Source organism: Muscardinus avellanarius (assembly GCF_963383645.1).
Source record: "Muscardinus avellanarius genome assembly, chromosome: 11".
Lineage (NCBI taxonomy): Eukaryota > Metazoa > Chordata > Mammalia > Rodentia > Gliridae > Muscardinus > Muscardinus avellanarius.
Genome location: NC_137797.1, coordinates 109,732,448 through 109,746,228, shown reverse-complemented (window position 1 = coordinate 109,746,228; position 13,781 = coordinate 109,732,448). Strand labels below are relative to the sequence as shown.

General features: G+C 38.7%; 1 protein-coding gene across 1 annotated transcript in view; it reads right to left on the bottom strand.

Moving 5' to 3' along the window:
• Positions 1-12,503: 12,503 nt before the first annotated feature.
• Positions 12,504-13,781, bottom strand: part of LOC308269682 (solute carrier organic anion transporter family member 1B3-like) — a gene marked incomplete at both ends in the record, with an annotated part of 43,342 nt that continues 42,064 nt past the window's right edge. The window contains 2 exons of the mRNA XM_080705043.1: positions 12,504-12,507; positions 12,731-12,848. Of these exons, the coding sequence (XP_080561169.1) occupies positions 12,504-12,507; positions 12,731-12,848 (122 nt within the window). The remainder of the gene's footprint in view (positions 12,508-12,730; positions 12,849-13,781) is intronic.

Here is a 13,781-nt window from a genome sequence, read left to right as displayed (position 1 = left end):
GTGGTGGTGCATGCTTGTAATCCCAGCATCTGGGAGGTGGAGACAGGAGGATCTCAGGCTCTCAGCCAGCCTCAGCTACTTAGTGAGACCTTGTTTCAAAATAAAGAATAAAAAGGTTAAGGATGTATCTTGGCGGTAGAATGCCCCTAGCACCAAAAAAAAAAAAAAAAAAAAAAAAACAGCAAAGCCTTCTAAGAAAACAAGTTCCCTGTTTTCTTCTTCCTTCCTGAAGTGTTAATGTTAGCCCTTGAGGAGCCCTTTGCAACCAGGAGGCAACCAGGGTGGGGTGGAGGAGCAGGAGGAGGGTTTGGAAGCCGGGAATAGCAGGAGGCCGGCTAAAAGAGACGCTGAACACCTGTGTCCACGGAGAACAGGCCACATCTTGTAGCATTTTTATTTTTATAACACCTGAAGGGAGTTTTGTATAAGGAAAAAACTGAAGACCATGAGTACAAATTATGGTTAAAATCAAATATGAACTTAGGAGGAAAAAAATAAAAACAAGTCCCATGTGATAGACTTCAGGACACAATCATGACTAATTAAAAACTCTACTGCAGACATTATCGTTAAATAGGATCTATTAAAGTCTTTCCTTTCTATGTGAGAAGTGAGTTGATAATGTCTGTTACCCCTTTTCCATTTGATTTTATACTGAAACATCCCCTCCCAAGAGATATGGCAGCTGAAAAAGGATTAAAATTCACTAAGATAAAAATAAAAGTAAAATGCCAGTGTTATTACAGTGTGTGTGTATGTGTAGAAAATCCATAAATTGCTACAGATAAATTATCACAAAAAGTAAATTTTAAGTAAACTGGATACTGCAATATCAAGGGCAACTACCAAAATCAAATAGTTTTCTGAATGTCAGTAACAATTAGAAAATATTAGTGGAGCCAGGCATGGTGGTACATGCTTGTAATCCCAGCATTTGGGAGGCTGAGACAGGAGGATTGTGGTTTGTGGACAGCCTCAGCTACTTAGTGAGGCCCTCTGAAATTTAGTGAGACTCTGTTTCACAATGAAGAATAAAAAATAGGAGCCGGGCGTGGTGGCACACGCTTGTAATCCCAGCATTCGAGAGGCTGAGACCAGAGGATCATGGTTCACGGACAGCCTCAGCTACTTAGTGAGGTCCTCTGCAACTCAGTGAGACTGGGTTTCAAAAGAAAGAATAAAAAAATAGGGCTGGGGGTGTAGCTCGGAGGTCAAATGTCCCTGGGTTCCATCCCCAGACCCGCAAAAAAAAAATTAAAAAAAATTAAAAATAGGGGTGGGGGTATAGCATGGAGGTAGAATGCCCCTGGGTTCTATTTAAAAAAAAATATTAGTGAATCATACTAGTATACTGTCATAAAAATCCCAGAATATAAACCAAAGCAAATCCATTGAAATTAAGTGATAAATCTTATGACACCTCTACCCTGAAACTACAAGATGTCGTTCAGAGAACTTAAGACCTATATCATGTTCCTAAGCTGAAAAACTGGCATATTGGCAGGAAGTCAGTTCCTGAAACATTTGTAGATAAGTTCAGTGACATCTGAAACAAAATTTCATTACTTTTTGAAATGTGGAAATTATTTCACCCTGCATATTGGAATGTAAAAGGCCAAGTGTATCTTAATCTTGTGAAGGATAAAGGTGAATATCTGCATGACGGAGGACATGGACGAAGCCTGAGGAATGAAAGGTTCTGAAAGAGTTAAAGGATATTCTACGAAAGGTGGAATCCTCCAAAAAACTCTGGGTGTAACTCCTGTCCTCTCCGGAATTTGCCCTCTAAGGCCCACCAGTGAGAGCAGGGGGCTGATCTTAATCAGGAGTCCTATAATGTCTCAGGAGGTCCTTTTGTCTTGATTATGACATATCCTCTACCTAATACCCCCCATTGTACTTTGGTACTTACTCTTTCCCATGAGGATTTGATAATTAACCTAACTGGAGAAGGGTATAAAAAAAAAACCCTTAATTTTAGAGAATAAATTTTGCCAGTTGCATGTGAGGGAGGCAATTGTCTGAGTCATTATTTCAGGTCTCTCCCTCCCAAGTCCCGGAGAGGAATCTCCACATCTGCACACTAGCAGATATTAAGTCCCGTAAAACCACATGCAGGCCATGTGGTATTGCAACCAGTCATCCACCCTTGCTGCCGCACTGTCTCCCGTGGCTGGTACATCCTATCCTACTGAAGATGTCTTCTTTACCCCGTCATGTCTAGCACAGCTGTAGTGGATATATGGTTGACAAGTCAAAGACAATGCCAGGATACAGTAGGTGAGAAAAAGACTTATTAGGAACAGGATGCTCTGAGGAGATCAGAAACTCTTCCAGGGAGACCAGTGGCTCTTCCTGTCCATCTCTCTCAGTGCTCGCCAGCTCACACCTTCTTTCCCTACTGGTGTTTTGTCCAGTGGATGCCAGATGGACCAGGACACATATCCTTCCACAGCACCCACCGTTCTGCCCTGTTCCCACTCAGAGATAGGCTTTCTAGGTCAGGATGCAGCAGCAGCAACATCATCTGCATCCTTGACTTGCTTGTGTGTGGCCAGCATCCCAGGGAGCACATTCCTGGAGTGTGTGTAAGCTAGTAGGAAGACTGCAAATACTTCTCAAACTCTGCCCAAGACCCTTCTATCCTAAGGAATAAACTACCTCCAGTGGAGAAGAGCAACAACCATAGCTTGAAGGTCCTGGTGGAAATTCCTGTGACCGAGAAGATCATCAAGAAACCTGGCCAGGTACCCTAACACCAGGTTCACAGAGCCCATCCCAGAGTGACCTTAATAAGGACAACAGAGAATACAGTCCTTCTCTGCCTCTTCCCCCAGCCCCATGTTGATGAGAATCTAGAAAAAATAAGAGGGAATACAGCTGGAAGACTACAGGAGACTGTTTTGTATAACAGGACAAATGGGGAAACCAAATCAACAGAGGAAGCAGACCCTAAATATCAGGTTTCCCTGGAGAAAACTGAAGGCCTAGATACACCCAGGGCAACCCTGAAAACGCACTTTAACCCACCACATCACAGCCTTCGTAGATAAAGATGTGCTTATGTTTTTGAATAGAAAGATTTTCTTCAATATCATTGCTCCAGTGCCATTTTAATGGATTTTTAAAATTTAGGCCTAAAAATAATAAAAACAGTCTAAATGAACAAAGCAATAATCAGAACCAATCCTCTACTACAACACAGATGTTATAATATCAGACAAATGAAGACCATTTTAAATTCATCTGGCTTCAAGGAACATTTTTGTAGAAAGCTTAGACACTTAATTATCTTCTTTAGTAAGGTCAGACCTACACAATTTGATGAACAGATGTTTTTTTCTGTTGATAATCTCACCGTTCTGTGAACTTTTTCCTGTTTTGTGAATATAAGATTATGTTCTTCATTTTCATTTCTACAAAAACCCTCCTTCTTAAAAATGATTGAAGCTGGAGGTGGAGACTGTTATTAGTATGCCTGAGGTTTGGGGTTCAATCCCTAGTCCCCCAAACCAAAACAACATTAAAATGATTAGACCTACACACTGCAAAGTGACTTATCTTTCTCAATTTCACTGAGTCCATGTCTTAACTCACAGAAAGATGACTTCTAGTGAAGAAACTTGGTGCAGGACCAGATTTTCTAACTGGGACTGGGTAAGGTGGTAGGAGTTGGTGTCCTGTAGTGCTCTGTGGTTTTGTTGAAATGAGTCATAAGAGGAACTCTAGGTGAAGAAGGAGAAACAATAGAGGAGCCAATAAGGCGACCTACCTGAGGGGGATGAGAGGAGGAGGAGGTAAATTCCCTACTGTACATGATATACATTCACAAACATATCAGAGTCAATCACTAAGTCAAACATGAGAGGAAAGAGGGGGAGGGAATTGGGCAGGAATGGGGGAAGGGCTAAGTGAGTGATGTGTGCATGATGCCTCCACCATCTTGTACTCCATTAAGATGTGTGACTACAGTGTACCAATAAAAAAATTTTAAATATTGCATCATTTGTGTTAACATCTTGCTATCGGGTTGTGTTGTGGTCCCCAGGTGATCAGAGTGGTCTATTCAGGAAGGATAGAAGACACACAAGAGGGAGATGACAATGGCCGGATTTCTTATTAACTCACAATCATTTTATTTTGGTAGAAATCTCCTGAGGCACATGCGTTGAAATTGAAACAGAGAAATTATCATGGCCCGTCTGAATAAACATAGACATTTCATTGTCTTACAGTATTTACCATACTGTACATCAGCATATGTTACACGCTCATTTCTCCACGTCCTTTGTGACTCCCAAAGGCAAAGTTTATAATGTATAATTGTTTCCCACTCCTGTACCTGGCTCTGAGATGCCACTTAGGGGATACTTTTTCTTTTCTACAATTTAAATCTTATTTTTTTTCCTCTTGGAAAATAAGATCATCAGAACATCTGACACCATCACTTCCGTTCCGTGATTTTAATGCGGCAATTTTAATTTTCACATGTTCTTTTCAGTGCTTACTTATACAATTCACATTTCATATGAATGGCATTCTTGGGATTCACTTACCCACTCATTTATTCATTTGGAAATATGAAGTTACCTGTTGGCTGTCAGACACCAATCTAGATGCTAGGGATGAAATAGATGGGTGTGATCGTCAATGTTTGGTGTCAACTTGACTTGATTAAGGGGTACCTATAGAGCTGGGAAAGTGCTCTTTCTGGGGATGTCTATGAAGGTGTTTTCAGCTGAGACTGGCATGTAACTTGGTGGAATTAACAGGGAAGATCCACTCTCGGTATGGGCAGGCTCCATCTAATTGGCCAGGAAATTAAATAGAACAAAAAGAAAGAGGAAAGGCACATTTTACCTCTCTTTTCCTCTGGATCTGAGCTGCTCTTCTCCTGCGCTTGAAAATCAGACCCTGTGATCTCAGTTTATCTGGACTCTGGAATTTTCACCAGAGGCTTCCTGGAGTTCTCATGCCTTAGGCCTTCACCTTAGAGTTAAACCATCAGCTTCTCTGTTTCTGAGCCTTTGAGCTTGGGCTCAGCCAGGTCTCACATGTTACTGGGCAGAGGTGTTCTGCTGACCAATGGCCTCCCTGTGACTGCTCAGTCTCCCTAATTTCTTGAGTCAATTCCCTCAATAATTCATCTCTGAGCAGCGTATGTGTGGGGGATGTGTGTGTGTGTGTGTGTGTGTGTGTGTGTGTGTGTGTGTTGGTTTTGACTCTGAAGAACTATGAGTAATACTCTTGGTAAATAGGAATTCAGTTCTTACTTTCTCCACCTGGTAGGCGCTATGCTGCCATAGCTATGCTCAGAATTGTTCAACAAGTGAGAAATGTCGAAGGGAGGTCAGTCTGAACACTGAACAGGAGTTAAATGGAGAGAAAGAACATTTCAGGAAAAAGAAACACTGCTTCAAAATGGAAGGAGGTGTGAAGACAGGGTGCCAAGGGAAAGACTCCATAGTTGTATACACTCTTCTCTTTTCATGGATGAAGGCATTCTTTACTGTGTCTCTAATTAAAGTTTCATATCCAGTGCTGACTTCTTCCTAAAGAAGGATGAACTTATTCCATTGGTGCTTTAGTTTCTTCTATGATCCCTTCTTTAACAATTCACCTCTTTTCCACATTTTAAGAGAATTTCACATGTAACTTTATCCTCAATTATTTGATTTTCTGGTCATTGTCTTCTTACATCTTATCCAATGTGTATTTTAACAATACCTTATTTTAATTGCTCAAAAATCTTCCTTATCTCTTCTAGGCCTCCATTGAATTTATGATCTTTCTCTCCCTAGAGTTTATATTTTTATTTAATAAATGCCATTGGATTGAGTTTTACTTTGGACTCTTGGACTTATTCAGTAGATCAAATATAATGAGGTATATATTTTTAATGTTTCTCTTTTCCTTACTGCATATATCACATTTATAAATATAAGTTTACTCTAGCTACTGATAAAATTTTATGATTACATTTTTAATGTTCATTTTTCTCCTTAAAGTGCAAGCTAATAAAGGAGTGTCCATTTTGTCCTTACTTATTCTCATATTTCATTTTGCCTGACAAAGAGTTGAACCTCAGTAGTTATCAAGTGAATAAATATTCAAGATTTTGCCTTATTTTTTAGAATATTTAAAAATATTTTTGTAACTTTTAATTTATTTTAATTTATTATTTATTTATTTATTTATTTTGGTGGTACTGGGGGTAGAACCCAGAGGCTTTCTACCTCCGATCTATCCTCCCAGACCTATTTTAAATTTTATTTGGAAACAGGGTCTCACTAAGTTGCTGAGAGCCTCACTAAGTAGCTGAGGCTGGCTTCGAACCTGTCTGATCCTTCTGTCTCAGCCTCCCAAGCTCAGGGATTACAAGCATGTGCCACCACACCTGGCTGTAACTTTTTATTTTTTAATGGCACTTTTAGCACACCCACCAATTCTGATTTAAGACTTGTATGCCATCCAGTAACATAGCCTGTGGGTATTTTTTTCTCCTCAAATTTCTGCTTCATAAATATTTTTCACAGGTCATCGACATGATAACAAGTTGGTGTTGTGAATGCCAGGCCAGTTCCTACCAACCTGTGAGATTTAGCTCTTCTCAGATAGACCTTCTACCGCCCTGTGCTTTGCCTTCTTCAAGGACTCCTAACATCACATACAGAACTTCTTAAAAAGATATCCAAACCACATCACAGGTGGCCTGAATCAGAATCTCTGGGGTAGATGTACAATTGTATTTGTAAAAACATTTTACAGGTGATTCAAAGGCAAACAAAAATTATATTTTAACCAATGAGAACTAAAACTACAATCTTGAACATTCATGATCATGGAGTCAAAGCCAGTAAAAAATACAGCTTCAAACATTTGTCCTCATTCACCTTACTTCTTGTCCCAGTTTCAGTGATATGAAAGATCTTTTTGTATACCAAAGCAAAATAAATGAACAAACAAATAAACAAAACAACCCATGTATTAGAAATAGCTGACATACTTCTGGCATGGACTTTACTTCTCCTAGAGAAAGTCGGGTAGAAGAAAGAGGTCATTGCTTTCTCAGCTCATTATTTTCTTACCCTGTTTCCATAGGTATGAGAGACACATTTTATAGTACATTTTCTGAATGATAGCTTGTATATTTTTAAACATCTCTATTTTTTCAGCAGTAATTTAATGAGAGATTGGAAGAAGATGAAACCAGGTTGTTAGACAAGTGCGGATTCACAATTTAATTAAGCACGTCTGTGAAATAGATGACTAAACATGAACGCAGATGTCATGATCGTGCAAGGCCTACATACAGCTCAACTCCAGGCTTCAGTGATATGGTTCAAACTGATCATTATTTTATTTTATTGTGGTAGCAGGCAGGGAACCCAGCTATACATTGTACCTCCGAGCTATAATCTCAGCCCTATTTTTTAGTCTTTTTTATTTTTGAAACAGGGTCTCACTGAGTTATGAAGTGCCTTGCTAAATAGCCGAGGCTGTCCCCAAACAGTGATCCTCTGGTCTCTGCCTCCTGAATGCTGGGATTATAAGCATGCACCACCATGCCTGACTCAACTGTTTTTTTTTTAAATCAGGATTTTCTCTCTTTTTTAGACTTCTAATTTCTCTTTTTCTTTGTACCCCTGCCCATTTTCTAGTCACTGTCTTTATTAAGAGTTGTAATTATCTGAGCAAGTATTTTTTCTCCTATTATATACTCAGCCTCTCACTTTAAATCGATGTGGATTATATCTTCTAGTCTTAACCATACATGTGTAGTTATATCTGGACAATGAGTACTCCCATTCCTTTTTATTTATAGTTCGTTTCATTTTAAATTCACAGATGGATTCATTTTTCCATCATACAGAGAGTATATGAATTCTCAGTTTAAAAACCAGAAACTTAAAGGTAACATCTTACTGCATCAGGATGGCATTGTTTGGAAACACAGCAGTAGAGGTCTCTGTATCTTCTCTTAAATATGTGTTTCTTCTTGAGGAGCAGGAGGTACACAGTGCCCATTGCCACTTAAAGATTCTATGGTTTCTTCATCCATAGCTTTTCCTCCATTTTCTGATACCTTAGTATCTTTTCCTTCATATTTTCTTTTCATGGCATAAATTAATACAATAAAAAAAATATTTGCTAAAAATTTTAAGGATAAGGTCATGCCCCAGTAGGTCCTTCTATAAAAAAAAAGAGAGAGAGAAAAGAGTAGGTTATCATTTTATCTTATTTTATTTTTTATTTTTTTGCAGTGCCAGGGATGGAACCCAGGGGCATTCTACCTCCAAGCTACACCTCAGGCCCTATTTTTTTATTCTTTATTTTAAAACAGGGTCTCACTAAGTTGCAGGTAACCTCACTAAGTAGCTGAGGATGTCTGCAAACTGGGATTCTCCTGTTTCAGCCTCCTAAATGCTGGGATTACAAGCATGTGCCACTATGCCTGTCTGTTATAATCTTAAATTGTGCAAAATAACTTTCAATATTTTTTATCTATGCAGAACTTAAATGAAAAGATCAAGATTATATATAAAAACACGTAAGTGACAATTCTAGTGACTTTTTTCCCCATGGGAAATAGGAGTTCTAAGGTATTTTAAAATGATTATTCTATGTGGTTCCAGATTTTCTAGTGGAGGAGGGAAAATATCCAAACCTATTCCTTTCAAACCATCCTGTAAAATTCAGGGACTGGGGAAGTCTAAGAAGAATGTTTGAGTTTGGCAATCCAGAAATACAGACCAACTAAAAGGCTGAGACTGAATCATAGGACTGTAGCATGCATCCTTCCTCCTACACCTTATTCTGCTTTCCTAAAGAATTATTTACAGTTGTTCCCTTTACTGACAATTATGTCTGGCTGTTAAAAAAAATAGAAGTCATACTAAAAGGCAGAAATGATTTGCAAAGAGTGAGAAAGCTTCCACATTAGCCTTAGATGTGTGATCAGAATAAGAACTGGAAACCGTTCTGACCAATATGCTAAGGAGATAATGAATAGACGTCACACAAGAGCAGATGGGTAATGTAAGCAGAGTTAAAGAAATTCCAGGGACGGGAGAGAAATGCCAGAAACTCTTAACTGTAATGGAAATGGCTACAGTATAGTCCCTGTGTTCCTAGTCAGACACAGAACACTCTCAGGCAGATAAGACCTAAGGTTGGCAGTTGGCTCGGCCCCTGTGGGATCTCTAATGGTTGCTGCAGGAGAGCCAACAGTGGTACTTTCAAGGTGAACTAATTCATCTGACCATGGTACAGGCTCAGGAGGCTATACACTCTTTCCTAGTAGTGTTTGGGCACCACAAGAACCAATTCTAGTGATTTCAGCTGCCCAGTGCAGCCGTGGTGTTTCTGTAGCTAAATAATGCAAGCACCCAAGCCCCAGGTTCAGAACAATATATTCTCTCTCTCTGCTGGAGTTTGGGCTCTGGAAGTAGAGGCCAGGGTCCAGCAGGGTTTCATGTGTTAGCAGCTTGTAAAGGAGCAACAGCAGTCTCTGAGTTAATTAGTCAGCCGCACTGCAGGCTGGGACCACAACACACTGTCAGCCAGCAGATTTTATGCTTGGTTATCATACATGCCAGTGGCTGACAGGTCTTCAGGTGAATGCAACCAGAAGATCAGCGGTGGTACCCCTGGTCCATCAAAGACCAGCCAGCGTGGCCACAAGTGCAGAATGATATAATCTCTGGCCTTGCTGAGCTTGGGCCCAATGACTGCAGAAGTCAGAAGCCAATGCCCCACATGTTCAACACCAGCTTCAGCAATTTAGCAAAACTCTGTTCTAAAGAAACAAAATAAAATAGGGCTGGAAATAGAGCTTCCAGATAAAATCTACCTGGGTTCCCCTCCCAGTACTATGAAAACACACACATACACACACACACACACACACACACACACACACACACACACACCAGGCAAAAAATAAGAAAATAAGTTACTTTAATACTACCAGGCAACAGTATATATAGATATCTGTACACTGTCTCATATAGCAGTATAATGAGAATTCTCAGATCAAAAGGAAGTCATCAAAAAAAGAGCCCATTCTGGGCCATAAAACTAACAAACTTAAAAGAAGAGAAATTAGAGAAAGTCTGCATTCACACAGCAATGAAATTAAACTTGAAATCAGTAACAGAAAGATAAATGAGAAATCTTAAATATGTAGAGATTAAACAACACATTTCTAAAGAATACATGTGCCTAAAATAAATCTCATGAGACTTTAAAAACATTTTGAACTAAATTAAAATAAAATGACAGCTTTCAAAATTCACGGACTAAGAAAAAAGCTATGCTTAAGGGGAAATTTAAAGCATTGAATATATATATTAGAAAAGAAGAAAGATGTAAAACCAGTCATTTAACTTTCTACCTTTGAAATTTAAAATAAGAAAGGCAAATTAAAATCAAAGAAAACATGCCAGCCGTGGTGGCGCATGTTTGTAATCCCCGCACTTGGGAGGCGGAGACAGGAGGATTGCACTGGTTCGAAGCCAGCCTCGCTGGCTTAAGAGCCCCTGTTTCCAAATAAAAATATAAAATATAAAATAGGTCTTGGAGTGTAGCCCGGAGGTAGAAGAATTATATCAGATATCAATAAAATAAAAAAGAATTATATCAGATATCAATGAAATCAAAACCAATACATAAAATAAAACATCAATACTATTGAAGAATTGACAAAAATCTATAAGATTCTGACCAGGTTAAATTAGAAAAAAGAAAAGAACACACAAATGTCAGAAATGAAAGAAGAGACATCACTACAAATCCCATGAAGTTCAGGAAGATAATAAAGGGCTGGGTGTGGTCCACATCTGTAGTCCCAAGGACTTGCGAGGCAGGCCTATGGTGAGTTCAAGATGAGCATGGGCAACTTGCATAAGGCATATGTGTTAAATATAAATGAGTCTTAAAACTCAACAGTAAGAAAAATATAATCGAATGAGAAATCAAACCACACGGTTAACAGATTTAGATTTTCAGGAAAACTGCACATAAAGCAGTTTTCACATATTACTTGTGCTGCATCCGTTCCCCAATTATTAACATCTCAGTACGGCATACCTGTTAGAAAGGATGAACTAATATTGATGTATTATTATTAAGTCCATATTTTACATAGATTCCACTATACAGTTCTCTAGATTTTGACAAATGCATACTGTCATGTGTTCACCACTGTAATGTCACACAGAACAGATTCACTATCCTAAAAGATGCCTTTGTTCCATTTATTTACCCCTCACTAACAACCACTGATCTCTTAAACGTCCCCGTAGTTTTGCCTTTCCAGAAGGGTAGAGAGCTGCGACCACACAGGGTGTGGTTTTATCAGATTTCCTTCTTTAAACTAACAATAAACACTTGTTTCCTCTTAGATTTTTGTAGCTTGATAAGTCATTGCTTTTCCTGGATGAATACTATTCCACTGTATAAATTTACTACCATCTGGCTATCCATTCACCTATGGAAGGGCATCGTGGTTCCTTATTTTACAAATATGAATTAATCTACGATAAACGTTTGCATGCAGGTTATTCTGTGGGCATAGTCCTCTAACTCATTTAGGAAAATACCTAGCAGCATTATTTCTATATTTTGCTTAGTGGAAAACTGGCGGACAATTTTCCAACATGGCTACCCTTTTTCATATCGTCACCAGCAATGAATAAAACGTTCTCTTGCCCCACATACTGGACAGAAATTTTTGTTGCTGGTTATTAAGAGCTATTAATATATTTAGGATATTTTCCTGTATCTACATTACAAATTACATTTTTTTGTGGCACTGGGTTTCCTGGAAACCCTTCTCTCTCTGGGCTACACTGCCAGACCTATTTTTCTATTTTTATTTGGAAACAGGGTCTCTTAAGCCAGCGAGGCTGGATTCAAACCTGCGCGATCCTCCTGTCTCTGCCTCCCAAGCGTGGAGATTACAAGTGTGGGCCACCACGCCCGGCACAAATTACATTTTTTAAATTTATCTTTTGTCATTAAACATTACAATAAGTTTTATGATACAGAATTTTAAAAATATTTTAATATTTTTTTCTATTATTGTGCTGAGGGTTTGGCTCATACTTAATACTCCTGAAGGTAGATAATTTCCAAAAGTTCTTCTAATAGCTGTAGTTAACAATAAGTCCCTATATAAACTTACAATAATTTTTTAAGGTAAAAGATGCCATTATAACTTTTTTCTGGATCACCATGTAATTTCCCTTTTGTACTACTTACAGAATATCCCTTCTAATAAATAGAACATAGAAACATTTTTTACCTCTTCATTATGACCAGAGTCCCTGTATGTTTTTCCAGAGGTAATGATAAAACAGAGAGAACAGGTTTGTATATAGGGAGATAGTTTGTGGCATAAAGAGATTTTGGAAAACAAAAAAGATTTGAGCAAGACATTAGCTCTCTTTTAGCTTTCTGATCTTGGACATGTTACTTTTTACCCTTGAATCTTACTTTCTTCATCTTTAAGGGGAAAAGGATAAAACATCATCTATTTCCTACAGTTCCTATGTGTGTTAAAATGCGATATCAGATTGTCTAATATTATACTAACGATAGAGTAAGGGTTCACTAAATGGTTGCATTTATTTATTTATTTATTTATTTTTATTTAGCTAAAGTTCAGTATTTTAGAGATTAATTCAAAAGACGAATCGATTCCTGAAGTATCAATATGATAACTTACCCAAGTAATAAGGAATTGTATATCCTGCAGGCCCCCTTTTCTCCACAGCTTTTAATGGACCACCTCAAACATGTTCTGTCGATCAGGGCTCCAAAATATACTGGAGCTAAAATTCCTCCTGCAACAGGAAATGAGAAACGATGAATCCAAAGAACAAATTTCAAATGTAGCTGAGTGGTTTTCTGCATTGCTCCATTTTGGAAAATTTAGAGTACTCACTCTCCCACTGCTTTCTCCAAAATATATAAAAGAATTAAGATTATTAGGAACCTCAAAGGGTCACACCCTAAAATAATGTCACAGACATCTTTTATCTATCCCTCTTCTCCAACAGACAATAAAGAAGGAACATTACAAGTCTGTAAACTCTCTTCTTCCTGTGGCACCAATCAACTGAATACTGATTAGTAAGCAGAAGATTGTTAATAAACTCAAAATCATGTTGGTTCCTATGTAATTTTTCTCGTGCAAAAAGAGATGCAACAGTGGGAACAGAATTATATCTTTATGGGGGATGAGAACAGCATTCAGCTCAACTGTTGCCAGGGCAGTAGGCTTTCCAAAACTATTTTAAGAAATAAAAATAAGGGCTTACACCAGGACCCCTTATCCAGAGCTGAGAAGACCCACTTTCACAGAGCCCAGGGGCATTCTACCTCTGAGCTACACCCCAGCCCTATTTTTTTATTCTTTACTTTGAAACAGAGTCTCTCAGAGTTACAAAGGGCCTCACTAAGTAGCTGAGGCTGTCTGCGAACCATGATCCTCCTGTCTCAGCCTCCCAAATGCTGGGATTACAAGCATGTGCCACCACACCCCTCTTTAATTTTTTTTTTTTTTTTTTTGTGTGTGTGTGTGTGGTACTAGGGTTCCTGGAAACCCTTCTACCTCCGGGCTATACTCCCAGACCTATTTTTATACTTTTTTATTTGGAAACAGGGTCTCTTAAGCCAGCATGACTGGCTTCAAACCCGCGCGATCCTCCTGTCTCCGCCTCTCAAGCGCAGGGATTACAAGCGTGCGCCACCATGCCCAGCTAATTTTTGTATTT